The following is a 17,664-nucleotide window of genomic DNA, read 5'->3' as shown; positions in this document are numbered from 1 at the left end:
CAATATAATGAAGTGTGTTTGTATGCAACTTCAATATAACAAAATTTCACTTCCACCGGAAAGGAATGCCGAGACAATAAATCGAAACTTCCGCAGATGCAGATGGTCAAATGATTGAATTCCAAGCGGCTGCTTGCAAATGGGGCACTTCAAATCGTGCGCGACGCGACAAGAGTGACCGCCGAAGGGGAGCCGCATCATGTTCCCTATTGGCGGCGAGGAGTTACGGAGTGGCCATCTGTCGGAAGCGCCTCCCTTGCGTAGTATGAGGGATCACGCGGCGCGCTCCTCGTAGGTTTCACTTACGGCGCTCAATAAAAACCTCACACGGCAGCCCTCCTGGACATCTTTGTAAGTATTCTCAAAACGAGGGAAGTTTTTGACTGTCCATATAGTAATCGTAGGCAAAATTAATGTACAGAATCGTTTACAAACGCTATCTCTTTACCAAATACGTACAGTGAACGCCTACTGCGCGCGGTCACCGCGATGGTGTCTCCCGAACCGGCTTCTTGCGTGAAAGGTAGGCAAACGCTGAGAGTAAAGTTTGTGAAATGTGTTCATATAGTGGGCTGTCTGTATTGGCGGCGAGGAGTTACGGAGTCGCCATCTATAGGAAGCGCCTCGCTGGCGTAGTATGAGGGATCACGCGGCGCGCTCCTCATAGGTTTTGCTGTCAGCGCTCACTGAAAACACCACGCGCGAGCTCTTCCGGACATTTCTGTAAGTACTTTCGAAACGAGAGACGTTTTTTACTGTCTAAATAATAATCTTGGGCAAACTGAAAGCACACAATCGTTTACAGACGCTATCGCTTTACCGAATACGTACAGTGAACGCCATTGCGCGCGGTCGCCGCGATGGTCTCCCGAACCGGCTTCTTGCGTGAAAGGTAGGTAAACGCTGAGAGCAAACTATGTGAAATATGTTCTTATAGTGTTTGTATAACTAAATAGAGCGTAATAGAGCGAAGCCTCAATGCAGGGATCGCGCAGATTCGCAGCGACCGACTGCGCGTCTGCATGCTTGTCCGCGCACTGTTTCGCTTTCTCCGCACGCGCGTTTTCGTACCGTGCCATGAGCTTTAGGCCGCAGAATATGAGCATTTGACAGTATACAAGCAACCATTTTTGCGTGGGCGCTATCAGAGCTGTTCAAAAATAATTTCATTGTAGAGACTTCGACGCCTACAAGGACTGTGATGTGCCGTCGCGACGATTCAATCTTTCTTTTCTTCTAAATTCTTTGACCTTTCAATATTATTTCTCGAGTTGCGTCGCACTGTATGTTTATCGGTGTTCTCAGCGTGCAATTTCCCGCTGCTCCTTTTTGTAATCCAGTGCATTAATTTATAACACAAACATGACCATATGCCATGCTTTTTTTAAATGTGCTTCTTACCGCTGCATTTCCACTCCACTGAACTTGCCAGTATCTATAGCATCGACAAGTTCATAGATTAAACCGTCATGACATTAGTCGGGCAGTGGACTCGGGCGAGCGTCTCAGTGCGCGTTTTCAGAACATCGCAGACCGGGCGCCGTAGCAGAAATCTTCCTCGCGTCTGTGCTTGCTGCATACCCGAGTTGTAGCCGATGACTGTTTGCTGGTTTTATGTTTCGTGAGCCAAGCTTCACACAGCTTCTTGTCCTGCGGCTACGTGTGAATAAGGCTGACACCGGCCTCCGTTACGTGCGTCCGGCCCTGCGGCACCGAGCAGTAGCCTACCATGTTGCGCGCCTTCAAAGGCAGCCACTACCTATGGTATTGCTTTCAAGCGTTGTAAAGGAGACACTCGAAGCGGGAAAATTTCGCCACTAAATGAGGACCGCAGCGTATGAGGGAATTTAAACTCTTGTTTTCAGCTCGCTTCGGCGCTCCCGAAGCAGCCGACGTGGCCGCTATGTCGACGTGATCCCTCCTAGCACGTCACGATGACGGTGGCGCCAGCTTTTCCAGTGGTGGAGCTCGAGGCCAATAAAGTCCAAGTGTGATAAGCAGGGTGTGTACCAACCGGGAAAACCAGGAATTCTCAGGGATCTTTAATAGTCTGGGAATACTCGGGGAAAACTCAGGGAATTTGTGCTTCTATCAGGGAAAATTAGCTGTAATTTTATTGAAAGGGCAGAAAAGTCGCGTTGATGCTGGGCTCGAGTAACAAAGAAGAATCATAACAAATCGTGTTTGATGCTTAGTCGTCTGCTGGAGTTGCCCGTGTATAGTCAACGATCGATCTTCCAGGCACCCGATTTTTGGGACATGCCTGATAATTCAGACGGTTTTGTGGCAACGCCACATACCTGTGGAGTCAATGTATAAGAATGTCTGAAATTTCGGATGCAAGAACCCTTCGGGCTGTCTGATATTCTGGACTTTTTGCTATGACCCAAGTCCGAAACAGCATTAATGATTTGAATATTTCAGTTCATTTCATGCCATTTTGATTATCTCATCGCCTAGAATCGGTGCTCTCGCACGCATCCGCTGGCAGCCGTAGCCACTACTGCGGCAACGCTAGGTCTAGCAACTTCGACGTTTGCTATTAAGCTTCTTGGAGTTCGGTTTCGTGTTTTTCATTGAAGGAATTTGCCACTGTCAGCAATGGCATCGACTCTGCATTTGTAATCCTCGCAATTGGCTTCGAAGCCCGGAAAGAACAGTACGTCGCATAATTCTGGTTCCCGAAAGTCAGCTTCACCTCAATACAGTGTTGTTCTGCGGTGAACCATACACCAAAGTATTGTAGTGAAGCATAGCAAGCATGGGAAGGGTCAATTGCCACGAGACAGTATGTATTCTTTAATTATACACGCGTGCATCTGCTGTCTCCTGTCCCAGTACGAGCACCAATATGCCTAATAAGTGTACTGGCAGCCTTCAGAGCTTTTTCAGACGTTCCTGTGGCGATTTGAGCCCTTAAGAGCAGTAAAAGACATGCTATTGGTTGTTTTTGCGGCCCCTAGGGAGTCCAAAAAATAGGACGTTGACTGTACAACTGACTAAGAGGATGTTTCAAATGGTCTGTGGGGCAAACACGCGGCAGAAGGAGGACAAGAACATAAAGCACCGATACATAGAAGAATGAACGGGACAAGAAGTGTGCCGCCGCTTCTTTGGTGGAGCTTGAGCTTAAAAAACAAGGTGTTGGCTGACGCCAAGATGCAGATGTCCCTCATCCAAACCAAAGTAAACTTTTTAAAGCAGCGAAACTTAGTACTGAGGCGTTTTGCACAGGTTGAGAGTATGTCAAGACAGTTGAGGTTGACTTTCCAGCAGCTGAGAGAGAATCTCACTTGTGGGAAAGTTTGCGCCCCATACCAATGAGCTTGCTATCATTTGATAGAAATAGCTCACATTCGAAAATATTTGCTTCTGTATGTATCTCCTTTTTCATATTTGAGAATGTTCGACTGTATTTGCAATGGGCTTTACCATTTTTTAAGAAGTTATTTAATTTGCTGTGCATTTTACTAACCCCTCCATTCTGTTTTCTTTTTGAATAACATAAACACTACTCCTTAGTATTAAAATTGTATAGAGTAGTTTTTTATTTTTTAGCATGCTTACTGGAGAGTGACAGCATCGGGCGACCTGCTGTCAGCCTGTCTTGGCATAAAACAAGATTGTGTGTCACTCAAGGTATTTTGCAAAGGCACTGAGGGAAAACCTGGAAAACTCGGGGAATTTGGAAATGCCAACTAGATAGGCACCCTGGATAAGATGCTATCGTACCCCGCGTACTGTGTGCTTTAGGTGCGAGTGAAAGTGTGCGAGGGAAAGACAGGATGGTGGCTTCACGAGTGCTGCCTTCCCGTGCGAGCAAAGGGAAAAGGGGGGAGGGGAGCGAGCTCGCGGTAACGCGATCAAGTGCCCACGTAAGGGGCGGAGTGGGAAGTTGGCATATGTCTTTGCCGTGGCTGCGCATGGCTGTAAGTGCAGCTGAGCGCATACGCAGCCGCGCACCCTGCTTTAGAGGTAATCTGTTGCATGTGCAAAGAGTGGGCGTGCCGAGACGAGACGGCGTGGCATCATGTAAACTATCTTCTTGGTTGTTTAGTATTGGAAGTTGCGTAATCTCGAGTTGGTGACTCAGAGTGAGAGGCAGACGAAGCATGGCTGACAGGCGTCCCGAAAGTCCTCTCCGCTCCCATGGCTGACAGGCGCCGCCCGCACTGGGACGACGTTCATCGTCCCAGTGCGGGCGACGCTGTCAGCCATAGGAGCGGAGCACATGCGAAAGCGTGTTTGGCTTCGCTTATTTCGTGCCCCCGATGTGAAGATATTTTCGGTGTGGCATGAAACTATCATTTGTCGCTGACTCCAATTCATCAATTGTTTCCTCATTCAAATTTGCATATTTTTATTGCATGGTAATTCGAAAAATTCTGCAACCCCTTTCTGTGTAAGAAAAATAAATACACAACTGTACTTATTTGCATAAAAGGTTGAATTTCAATACAACGGAATTTCAATATAATGAAGCAAAGTGCCGATTTTACCTACTTCATTATATCGAGGTTTAACTGTATCCAATATCTTAGAATAGTGAATTCTTCAATTGCATAGCAAAGAGTATTCAAATTGTATTGAATTTTTTAAAGTTTCACAAACCCCCAGTGTTGCACTTTGTTTCCAAGTTTTCTTCTTTTTTATCGTTAAGAAATCTGCCTAGTTTGAATATTTTCTTGCAGGTTGACAGACGGAAATTAACAAGGTTCTGGTGTATGGGAGCAGTAAATGAGCAAATCGTAGCTAGTACTAAGTAGTCATAAAAATTGAATGTTTCTTATGGTTGTCTATTTCCACAGAGCCTTTTCTTGGGCGTGTTCAATGGCTCCTTTGCTGTCCTCATGGTCATTGTGGTGGTTTTCTTCCTGATCTATGGAGTGGAGGTCTACTTCAAGGTGTGTGCCTTTTGGATTGTTAGTATGTGCAAATTCCTGCTGCAGTGTTGTTGATTAATAGAACTGCCAGCTGTCGCTTTTTAAGCTGCGCTAAATTTTTCGAAAAAACAGCGAATCATGGTGATGTTGCATCGTGCGAGTGTCCTGATTGGCGACCTCTAAATAAGGAGTAATTTTCACAGTTGTGCATAACAAATGAAATAAACTTTTTAATTGTTTATCTTGGTTGGCTAAGGTAAATGAGCATTTGTAGCCCATCCTTGACGTTATCTTGCAGAGTGAAGAAATTTTATTATACAAGGTCCTGTGAGAGCTGCATGATTTTTAGCGCTGCAAAATATTATAAACATTTATGGAGCTAATATTTAATCTTTAGCATGGTATTACTATTTTATCTATATTTCTTTATGGGCTTTGTTTTGATTTGAAAATTTTAGCTACATTGGGGGCTGTTTGCTGCTTTAGCATTATTATGGCTAGTATGCTGCACCCACTTAATTCAAAAGAACACAATAATTTCTACACGATAATTTGTTACTATTGCTTTTTTGTTTTAATGTGTTGCTTACTGCGCACATGGTCTGAAAGCTATGTTGTTGGGGTTGTGTGCTGGCGCTACTCAAATGTTTCAGAATTTGAATATAGTTTAGTGCTATTCCATTGACTTTGATAAATGTTTGACTCGGTGACCTATGAAGCTACCCACTTTGTAGCGCCCACATGGTCATTTAGTCGATTGACTGTCGGTTTACATTTGAAAGGTTCCAGTGAAAACCATTATTAGTCTTGTTGTGAGCAAAGGAAATTCAGAATCTGTAGGATGCTGATGGCATTCAAGAGAACTTATTGGCATGCATTTCAGGATTCTATGATTCATTTTGGATCATGATAAAAAAATTTGGAATGTGAAGAAAACCAGTGGAAGTAAACAAAATTGATGTCATTGTCACACGTGCACTGTCGGTGACTGTTGAAACTAATGAGTGGGAGCTCTGTGCAACAAGCCGTGCAAGTAGTGCCTGCTTCTTCAAGTAATGTAGCAAAGGTGTATAGTTGGGGTATCTACCATGTGCAGCCTTCAAAAATTTTGTAAAAAAAAAAAAACTTGTAAGGGCAGATGCTATATATTTCCCGCAGAGCACAGCCTTAGGATGTTCATGTAGAAGGCTTGATGAGGAAAAAGGCAGAAAATGCAGCTGTCAACTGCAAGTTGGCAATTCACCATCCTAGGCAGTGCACTGCTTTTGTGAACTCCTCGGAACATAAAACATGTACAAAAGACAAGCAGGACGAATCATGCTTACCTGTTTATCAGAGAAATAAGATTGTACATCGCTGCTTGACAACTCCCAGCGATTCGCTTACATAAAAGGCTGTTGTCACAGCATTCCATGTAAGCTTGGATCCACTAATCCAGTGCTCTCATTCCTGCTCCAATTGTGCTGAATTGTGCCAAACGAGATGTGCTATGCCATCCTGAAAACTATGTTTGCCAAAGTGTGCCAAAATTAGTGACTGTGCAATGCATGTGCAATACAGGTGTGGCTGCTGTGGCCTGCAGACGTGCATAGCGTGCATGACTAAAGCGGCTTAATAAATCGAACTTCACTTATCTATATATCTCCAACCGATAATTCAGGCTCGACGGTGACCGCCTAGAAGTCTGAATAATCGGGAGTACAAAATATTCAAGTTCACCAGAAAACCAGTTACATTATTCCACAAGTGGCTAATAAAGTGCGCTGTATTATCAGATGACTACTTTCGAGGATACGTTCACTTTCACGGGATTTTGCATCACTAGCGTCATACGTTCTGGCGTCTACGAGCGACAGGATTCTTGGCGCTGTGCCTGGAACGCCGTCATCCGTTGATGTGTCCAGTGCCACTCATGCCTTAGAGTAATTATAGTAAACGTAGAAAGTGGACACTCCCCTAGGCCCCTGTGGCTGACCTTGGCTCTCAGCACACCTATCAGAATCAGCAAAACGCACCGGCCTCCAAGATGCCGCCGCATACTGCCAAATCCTGGTGGCCATAAGTTCATTTTCATTTTTAAAATTTTTTTTGTGACCAATAACTGCATGCATCGTCGAGTGATTTCATGTAGGTGCTTGCACCGCTGTTTTTATGTTGCGACGACGAGCGCACAAAGCTGCTCCATTTTGTTAGTTTTATTTAAATTCACGCTTGCTCTGTTTCAAGCTGTAACTTAACGCAAGAATCATGCCAACTGTTAATGAGGAAGTAGAACTTTATTGTTTCTTATATTTTACTTCTAGTAATTCCCACCAAAAGGAGTCTCATAAATCAGTGTGTTATGTTCCTTCATTATCAATCAGCTTGCGGGACAGCCAAGAACATGAAAATAACAGACAACAGTTTATTACAGCAGATTGTGAGAAAAGTGGCAGCCACATGAAAACGGGAAGAAACTCCGAAATGCAAGTAATGGAGAATACTCAGAAAAGAATGGCGTGATGACAACAAATTTTATATATGCATAACCACACACACAAGATGTGTTGCAAGTAATCTGATAATGAAAAGAATGTGCCTTGCAGCTTGGATGCTACTGCATCGCTGTTATCGCTGGCATCACCACTCATTGCTGTGCATGATAAAGAATGCAAAATGAAATTCAACGTTACAAATGGACAGCAGCTGTTTATGGCTTCAAGGCTGCCATGCCCCCCTCCACCACCATTCATGTGGCTAACAATGACACAACGAAATTTGAAGAGAATAAGACTTTAACAATGTGCAAAAGAACTTTCTGCGGCCTTACCATGAAACGGTGACGAAGCATTAGTGTCAGACGCTGGCAGAAGAACCCAACAACAAACCTCGGGCGCATTTTACAAAGTAGCAACGCAAAGTAACAACGCCACGAGCCCGGCGAGGGGTTTGACTGGGCCATGGCCGCAGCCACCTCATAGGGAAACACGTAGTGCCACCTGCTGGAATCGGCGAATTTCGATCTCAGCTGCAAAACAGCTCTAGTGTCCACTCTTTTCGTTTACTATGGTACTGTATGGTCACACGAAATGTTGCGAAAGTGAAAGTATGCCCAAAAGGGATTGTCCAAAAATAAAGCTGAAGCTTGTCCACGTCTTACTGCGTGCATGTACGCTTGCCTACGATCCGCTCAGTCAACGTCTCTATCTTTGTCATGCTGTCGCCACACGTAGATGAAAGTACAATCAGTGAATGCAATCAATCTTCGGCCCCTGGAAACCTAACAGGACCACAATTTTATAGCGATGCCTTTTCCGGTGCAACTCTGTTTTGCACTGAGTCGGTGGTAAGAGCGGTGCTCCGCCTGCATTATTAGTGGTATCAGCCGGCCGTGAGTGATGGATGATAAATAAGGGTGGTATATAGAATTGAGCAGAATGCATCGCTGCAAAATTGAGGCCCAGAAGTCGACCGCGCTATCATTGCTGAACGACGGTGGGTTTATTTAGCAGCAGTTATTGTCCTTGTCAGCACAGACATTGAGGGTGGAGTCGGCTCCGCTTAAACAACTTAGTCAATGGGACCGGGTCACTATTTAACACGTAAATGAACAAACGCTGGACGCGCGGAACCAACACAGGCGGGACTCGCGAATGGCTTGGCGGGGTTCACTTGTCCTATGGTTTGGCTGTGATTGGCGCTGGATTAACTAGGCTTTGCTAGTTTCGTTTTCGAGGAGGTGTAAGCAATGTGGCTGGCGACCATGCTGCGGTGATGCCAGTGACGTATCAAAGCCAAAATATCGCTATTTCTGCTCAACTCGGCGGTCAAATTAGCATGCAGTCATGCAGGTGGAGTCTGAATTGTTGAGCCTTATGGCATCCAAAATTTCGGTCATATGTATGCATTAACACTTTCTTGTTCGCGCCTATTCCCATCGATAGCCCGCTATCGACTGTTTCAAATTCGCATTTTGTCACTTTCCGAGCGCTCTCTGACAACTAGCGCTATTTATTGGGTTATTTGGGAACTATTTAATCAGTTTCGTTTTTCATTTTTTGTTTTATGCCGCATGCGGATATTTCAAGTGCCTCTGGATAAGGGGCATGGTCGGCGCAATGCGTGTGCTCATATGTTTCAAGATGGCGTCTGCACTGCACGCCGCTCATGCACATTTCTACCGATTCTAATGTATCTGCTCGCAGGTTTTTGGACTTAAAAAGCACCACTGACACAGAAGGCAACTTCGGTGCGTCAGATTTCACAACGGAGTTTCGCTTTATTCGCTGAACCATTTCAAAGCTGCCGTGCGCTGATATAATATCCTGCATGTTGTAAAGCTTACAGTTCTTATCTGCAAGGTGTTAACATCCTTCTGTTGGGATCAATTGTCAGCGGCCGCACAGTGAGTCGAGTTTTGCATGAAAAGATGGGTGGTAGTCAAGCTCAACATCGCGCTAGGGCTAGTTATTAGTAGTTTTTTTTTTTCTTTTTGTATCTCGAGCAATTTTTTGCATAGAAAGGTGATATTTACAGAAATATTGCACATGACCTTTTTAAGTCTTTCTGTGCAAAACAACAATGACGCTTTTACATAACCGTTTCTTTTTTTCTACAAAATATTTCCGTGGATATTTTTCAATTTTTCAATTAAAAAAAAAAATAAAACATTGCTTGGCACTAATGCTGTTAAAAAGAGAATTTATTCCTCTTCAATTCGATACTCTACAATTTAGTATCAAGCGTGCTCTGTGGTAGAAAATGGAGTTATGAAGCTACACAAAAACTGATTGAATTGAATTGTGGGGTTTTATATAGCAAAACCACAATTTGACTATGAGGCATGCCGTAGTGGGGGACTTCAGATTGATTTTGATCCCAGGGGATCTTTAACGAGCCCTTAATGTATGGGACACAAACGTTTTTGCATTTCGTCCCAATCGAAATACGGCCGCGGCGGCTGGGATTTGATCCTGCGACCTCACTTAGCCGCGCAACACCATAGCTGCAGAGTCACCGCGGTGGGTCCCAAGCAACTGATGCTTTTCCCACGAGCAGGAACATATCAAATTTATGGGCCAGTAAAGGTGCCTCAAAGTAGTCAGAGCTTGTCTGAATTGTTGGTGTCTGAATAATCGATTGGTGCCAGTTGTCATTCAGCCAGTTGCTGAGCAGGGACTTCAGCTTTACAAGGAAAAGCAGACCATTGAAAAGTGCCTGGTGTCTCAAGCAATGCGCGAGTATTACCAAGGGTACATCAAGGCTGGCCTGGCTCGGAAGAGCATTGATGACATTGAATCTCGCCAGCTGTTTCTTACTGGTGCTAGCTCTAGCCTTGTTGAAAACATGGCAAGCTGGTAGATGTCAATAAAAAAAATTCATAAGATGTAGAAGGCAAAGTCTGAGCAGCTTCAGTAATCTTGAAATAAACTAATTGCACCACGCTGTGTGAATAAGTTTATTGTCTTCATTTAAATTGATGGGATGTTCAAATTTGGGCTTCCTTTCTTTGTCTTTTTTTGTTTTGTTTTTAGAGGCAGAGCAGCATTGTTTTACAGCAAGAAAATACTTTCTGGAACAACACTTGTGTTCGAAATAGCCTAGTTGTGTCCAACAGCTGGCATTTATTTGCTCCAAAGTGCTCCCAAATCTGTATTAGGGTGCTCCAAACTGCTCCAAATCTCGGTTCGTAAGTGGTACCACTGCTAATCCTTTGTTCATGCATTAACAAGTACCATTACTAGCATTATCAGCTGCTTGCAGTTTAAAGTGCATTAAAAGTAAGAGTAGTTTTCCTTTTCTAAATTGATTTTATTATTTTTTCACTGATGTGTTTGGATTATTTTATTGGTGTTTAACATTTTCATGGAGTTTTCATAGGTGGAAAATCTTTGTGATTTACTATTTGTAGAGTACATTCTCAAACAACTTCATGAGAAAAAGCCTGACAGATGCCCTAGTCGGGCATAATTTCATGCCTTTGCTTGCAAATTTTTTTTCTGCTTTCAACATATGACACATTGCTCATATAACACCTGTGAGAGAACTCTATCTCTGTACTTCATTTCATACTTAGCAGGCAACATTGCAAAGGCTTTGCAAGTGATGAGGTCACAGAAGTCTCACTCTATGTAGTTTGCAGTGCAGCTGTTCTTGATCTGCAACACTTTCTCCAGAATAAGTTCTTCATATACTACACCTACAACTTGTGGACATAAGGATACATCAAATTATGTATTTGTGCAGCTTTGGGCTTCTTGTATGTGACATACTATGTTTTGGTTTCGAGTGCAAGCGCTACACTGTGGCCACTGGTTGCAGAAATGTGTCGCGAGCTTCTAGGTGGTAAATAGGCTTAGATCTGTGATGCCTTCCATGGACTAAATGCGTAAATTTTGTGACATGAAAGTAGGAACTTAATGTTTCAAGGAATTAGTACATGATGCATACCTATATCATTCATATGTGACATACATACCATTTTTTTGGTCGTAAATGGGAAGCAGTGAGAGAAGTCTCTCTAGTCTTTGTGGCGTAGCCTGCTATGTATGAAATGGAGTATATTCAGTAGGGTGCAATTATTTGCCTTAGGTTCAAGCTCTGGTGTTCAAAATGCAGGTGCGTGGCGCTTTTGTGGCTGGGCCCCCAACGCTTCCCAACATGTCGCAAGTGCACCAGTCACGACTAGGACTTGTGGCATTTGCCACTCTGCTGCTCACGATGGTGTTGTTCATCTTCTCTGATGTCATGGGCTCCTTCTGGAAGGATAAGTGAGGCGCACTCCTACTTTAATTACAGCGGCATTTTGCTAACTGAAAGCTCTCTGGTATGGCTGCGTACAAAAGCTCCTTGCCTGTGTGAAATATTGTGCTATTTGATGAAATTAGGTAAAAGGGGCCTACAACAATCTGCAACACACACACACACACACACACATGCACACGCGCGCTTGTTCGTTTTAATGGAGAATGAAATTCACTGACTAATGCATACAGCATGATGAGCTCAGCTACGTGCCAAGGAAATACTATATAGTTTCGAATCCTTCCTGTAATCCTAGAAGCCTCATGTGTATGTTACTGTATAAAGCTGCATAAATTCAGATTGATAGTGTTCAGAGGTACAGAAAGCTGCGTAAGTTGGCATGGGTGCATTGGAGATTGGCAGCTGCAGGAAAAAGCATGAGACAGAAAAGAGGGCGCGAAGAGCTCTTTGTCTCTTCTTTTCAGTCTCGTGTTTCCTTGTTGTGCCAATTCTTAAGAAATGATAGCGTTCAGGCTGAGTTTAGGAGCTGAAAGGTAAGGTTGGTGAAGTTTAGCGTGCATTTATCAATTCATTTTTCATTCTTGTAGTGACTTGCAGTACACCGTTCAATAAAAACTAACAAAATAATCGTCATGGTGCACATTTTTTATTACCACTTCATTTGCCTTAATGCTCCCAAATATCTTTCTGCGAGAACATGCACTGATCTGGATTCTTGAAAGGACGTTTTATAGGTTGAGGAAGTTTAACAGGTCATGTAAACCTTTGTTATAAAAAGTTTACAGAGATAGCAAGAAACATTATAAGCACTATTTGAAAAATGTGGAGTGGCCACAACCACTACCACCTTCACGGAATGATCAATTGGTAAACATGAAAAATTTTGCCCAGTGGTGACTGCTCAGCATTCAGAGTCCAAAATCTATTTGCCGCTGATCTATCCCAACCAGATATGTTCATGTGGCAAAAGTCACCACCAGAAGCCACTAATATGCTGTGGCAGACACAAGCCTATCATCCTGTGTCCTCGTACTTGTGCTTGTGTCTTTTCACCTTTCTAGAACTGTCGCACCTTCACTGTGCACCAACTCGCCCAGCAAACCACCTTACTTACTGGCCTATCAGTGTGTAGAATTGCTCCTAGTCTTTTGCAACTTCGCTTCAGGTCTGTCTGCTCTGAATGGCAGACCAACTACAATGTTACCCCTTCCCTGATCTTCAGGAGAAGATCATCATGACCAACATCAGATAAAGCATTAATTTTAATAACGTGCTGTGACCTGGCTTGCCCTTTTGCTGCTAACTCTGGCTGCCCTTGATGTGAGACAAACCTAGTATTATTCATCTACTCATGTAATGGTGCTGTCACTGGCTGATTTTTCAACAGGCAACAGTTGTGGCAACAGTTGTGGTAACTTAGGTGTGTGTAAATGATTTTAAGGGTTTTACATGAGCGGTGGACAACATTTCAACAGAGCAGATCTACAATGTCTTCCTTGAAGTGGATAGAGCTGGAATGGTGCACAGTGTTAGCAGGAAGACCATTCCAGTCATGCGAGGTGCACACAAAAAAAAAAAAGATAAGTGAGCTGCAGCCCGGGCATGGGGGTGGGGGTACGACTTAGCATGATTGAATCTGCTGGAGTGGCGATGAACTAGGGTGATCGCAGGTGTACAAGGGGATGCTTGATAAAATTTACGAAAGCGACAAAGTCGAACCACCTTGCAGAAGTGCAAGGTTATGAAAACTAATATGGGACTTCAGTTCCGTGATGCTGCTATTGTACAAGTACTACTTGGAGAGGGTAAACCTGGTAGCAAGGCTTTGGACATATTGTAGTGTTTTTTTCATGTTTAATTCATTAGGGTCCCACGTGGCACATGTGTATTCTAGTTTTTGCCTGAGTAGAGTATTATGAGCTAATAATTTTACAGAAAATGGAGCTAGGTGTAAATTGCGGTGAAGGTAGCCAAGGACGCAGTTAGCATCATTGGCTATCTTGGTTATGTGGTGTGACCAAGCAAGATCAGAAGAGAATACCTAGGTATGTATGCAAGGTTCCAGATGAAATTGAGGAATTAGAAACGAGATATTTTGATGGTAGGATAGTTTTGCCTGCAGTGAAAAGAAAGATGTCTTCTTAGTGCTCGGTGACATCAGTGAAAAGAAAAATGTCTTTTTAGTGCTCAGTGGCATCAGCCAGTTACTTCACCACTCTTCGTGATTAAGGTTGCATTGGAGTGTTCGAATGTTGTTACTGCTGTTCATTGGCCGATAGGGAACACAGTCGTCGGCAAATAATCTGATGTCTGAGAAAATGCTAGTAGGCCGGTAATTAATATACACTAGAAACTTGCCAAAATTGAGGACTGCGCGTGTTGGTATAGCATATTAGAGGCTCGATTGCGCAACATTTGGACGACACACACAGAAGCGAAACACACACCACATGCTCTGTGGTGTGTGTTTCTCTTCTGTGTGTGTCGTCCAAATGTTGCGCAATCAAGCCTCTAATATACACTAGAAAAAGCAAAGGGCCAAGCACTCTACTTTGAGGAACACCTGATACAACGGGAGATGATACAGAAGAGCAGTTGCTTGCGTGCACAAATTTATTTCGGCTGGTCAGGAAATTTTGGATCCAGTTTAGAATGAGTGGGTGAAGATTAAAGCTCGATAGTTTTAACAAAAGCCTTTTCTGCGGGACTTATCAAGCACCTTCTCGAAGCCAAGAAATAGTGCACCTACTGGTACATTAATATCCAGAACGGAGCTGATGTCATTAATAAACAGGGCTAATTGAATTTTGGAAGAAAGGCCTTTTTGGAAACCATGTTGGTTCTGGTGGAAGTAGTTCACATAAAGAAGAAATTTTGCTACGTATGAGTAAATTATGGGTTTCATTAGTCTATATCATACATGTGTGAGTGAGATGGGTCAGTAACTGTTGGGGGAAGAAGAAATACCTTTCTTGGGGATGAGAATGATCTTTTCCACCTTCCGGTCCTGTTGCACCACTACAGCTCACAAGGAGTGCTGAAAAATGTGTTGTAGGATGACACTACATATGAGTCTGGCTTTTCAGTATTTTTCAGTTTATATTGTTGACTCCGGTAGGTCAGGATAATTTCAGATTGAATAGCCTTTGCGGTGCCATTAGCATCTTAGCTCATTAGTTAGGTATGACATGGGTGGATGATCGATAAACGGTGCAATCACACTGCCTGCTTTTAGAACTTGTTGACTGTTGGTCTTGTTCTCGTTTTAATGAAGGTAAGGCAGACTAGCAAGTTCTGTGTGGGCCAGAGTGCAAAGTTAGCAGCTGTCTGAAAAGTGAGATGTGAAGTAACATGGAGAACCGAGAATTTGGGGTATCACAAAAGCAAGTACAAGGCTGATATCGGAGACATGGCTTTGTAGTTGTGTCCATCAAAGTGAGCACAGTGCAAATGGACCTCATTGCACCATGCCCACCATGACTGTTATCTTTTAACAGCAGTCTTGTTCTTCTATACTGTTTGGTCCATAACCTGATTAAATGTTCATGTGCTGGAAAGTAGACATATCATTTATTCGTTGTTCTTTAATACTTAGTTTTTGTTGTTATTATTATATATGGTTTAATGGGGCTTCTGTGTCAAGCTTTCCTAAGTTTGTAATACTAACTGCAACAGGGTTATGATCATTTGAAACTCATTTTGGTGTCTTCAGTTGGTCACTTGAATCCTCTGTATCAGACATCCTGATGATGTTCTCTTGTCATGTACATGTAAATCGCAGAAGTGCTCCCATCAGACTACTGCTAAAATAATTTGAATAAAATTTGTTGAAATGTAGATAATTTAATTGAATAAATTAATGGAAAGAATTCACTGCCAGTTGTAAACACACTTTGATCTGGGACCCTTCCCCCCCCCCCCCCCCTTTTTTTTTTTTTACAAGAATGGTCTAATACAAAGGGGGGTGGGGGATAAAAAGATTAATCATGTTTACTGCAGATCTAACTCCACAATGAAAACAGAATTCACGGTACTGTTCACTACATTAATTAGGATATTCAAAGCGACCAAAATTGATGCATCATCTGTCAATTTGAAATAGACCGCTATTGTAATGTTTTTGTGCAGGTTGTAAAATAATGCTATATTTGTCTACTATAGACACCCTAGTAGATTAAGTTATAGAGTTGTGATATTTGATTCCTGTACATCTACGAGTTGTAAACTTGGGGCTTCAATTTTTCTTCGTTACATTTACCAATTTTCAGCACTCTTAAGCACAGCGGTTTCTGGCCAGGTCTCCCACTTCTGTTCCACATAAACAACATCATCGCTCGACACGTTGACACAAAGTCTTCCCTTGTCAGGCCAAATGGGCATTTCTGATCCATTTGCACCCTTCATTAGATGTAAATGACTTTCGCCAACCTTTGTCTCACCTCTTTAGCAAAGTTTGGGCATCGTCTCTGCAGGCTGCTTCAGATTTGTTCTCGATATCGGGGCATGAAGGCCTAGCTTATGGCAACACCCGCAAGTGGCTCGCCATGTTACTGGCTTGGATTGACGTGGCTTCAGATAGCATATGCTGAAAAGACTGAAACACTTGTTGATGTACACAAATGCATCAACGGGTTGCGACACCACGGACCCGAGCACACGAGGGTTGGCCCCTCCCGCGTGTAGCCGTGCGCGGCTTAGCCGTGTCTGGGAAAAGGGGGATCCTGGGGGTTGAGCCGATGCTGGGTGTCTGGACCTTTAAGGCCCCCCAGCGGAGGCAACACACCTCTTTGGCCTCTGCTTCACATAGACGGCACCCCCGGACTGACCCATCCGGGGGAAATCGGTAGTTGCCTTTTCCTGTCTCTCTCTCCCTACAACCTTCGTCTTTTCCTTACTTTCCACCTTTCCTGTCTCCTTCTCACTTCTTTATTACTTCCGACCTTTCTGGCAGCAAGGGTTAACCTTGTGTGAGTAGCCAACCTTGGTTATATCATATTGGGTTATAGCGGCAACGTACAGCTGGCGTTTGCAGGCCCTGTTGTTCAGGCCCTGCAGCGTCCCCTTGTTGGACTCCATGGTGGGTGGCTAGCGTTGCTGCCGAAAACTACACTTCCACACATGGCTGTTTCCTTCCCTCCACTACCTGATCGCCCTCAGAAAAGAGGGCGCACCGATGAAGTCTTCCAGTTTTTTGGCCGCCAAAAAGAATCATTCCCACGTTTCCATGTGATTCATTCTGCAAACCCAGATAAACAAGTACGAACGATCTCACCCTTCCTTGTTTCCAAGTCATTGACTGAAGTCTTTGGTCTTGGTTATAAGGCGTCGAGGATGGCAAGTGGTGATCTCCTCTTGGAGCTCCGCGACCAAAAACAATATGAAAACTTGTCAAAACTAGTGTCATTTGGGGAAACCCAGATAATTATTACCCCGCACCGCACGATGAACACCACCCGTGGTGTTGTCTCTGACGATGACTTGATGGAGCTCACTGAGGCTGAACTCTTGGAGGGCTTCAGTGACCAGAATGTTATCAATGTTAAACGAATTAAGATGAGGCGAGATGGAAAAGAGATAAAGACGAAACACCTGATACTCACCTTCGGCTCAAGTGTCCTTCCCGAGTCCATCGAGGCCGGTTATATCAAACTTCGTGTTCGGCCATACATTCCCAATCCTCTCAGATGCTTTAAGTGCCAACGTTTCGGCCACAGTTCACAGAACTGTCGAGGCCGGCTGACTTGTGCCAAGTGCAGTGACAACGAACATTCCTCTGAAACGTGTCGGAACACTCCACATTGTGTTAATTGTGATGGCGAGCATGCCGCATACTCGCGGTCATGCCCGTCCTGGAAGAAAGAAAAAGAAATAGTCACAATCAAGGTAAAAGAAAACATATCTTTCAAGGAGGCACGTAGGCGGGTGTCATACCTGTCTAAGAGTAGCTTTGCCGATGTGGCGCGTAAGGGGGCAGCGTCACAACGGCCTCCGGCGGCTGTCCGACCCACAGGCAGTGAGTCGGCAGTTGCGCCATCTG

The 17,664-nt window shown here is 43.8% G+C and overlaps 1 protein-coding gene across 4 annotated transcripts in view; it reads left to right on the top strand.

Moving 5' to 3' along the window:
• The window catches only part of LOC126546883 (uncharacterized), a 77,554-nt gene that overhangs the window by 21,237 nt on the left and 38,653 nt on the right, over positions 1–17,664 (top strand). For all 4 annotated transcript variants that reach the window (XM_050194604.2, XM_050194600.3, XM_050194601.3 and 1 more), the window contains 2 exons: positions 4,809–4,904; positions 11,481–11,632. In XM_050194604.2, coding sequence (XP_050050561.1) covers positions 4,809–4,904; positions 11,481–11,632 — 248 coding nt within the window. The remainder of the gene's footprint in view (positions 1–4,808; positions 4,905–11,480; positions 11,633–17,664) is intronic.

The sequence above is a fragment of the Dermacentor andersoni genome, chromosome 1 (genome assembly GCF_023375885.2).
Source record: "Dermacentor andersoni chromosome 1, qqDerAnde1_hic_scaffold, whole genome shotgun sequence".
NCBI classification, from domain to species: Eukaryota; Metazoa; Arthropoda; class Arachnida; order Ixodida; family Ixodidae; genus Dermacentor; species Dermacentor andersoni.
This window is presented reverse-complemented; position numbering and strand designations above follow the sequence as displayed.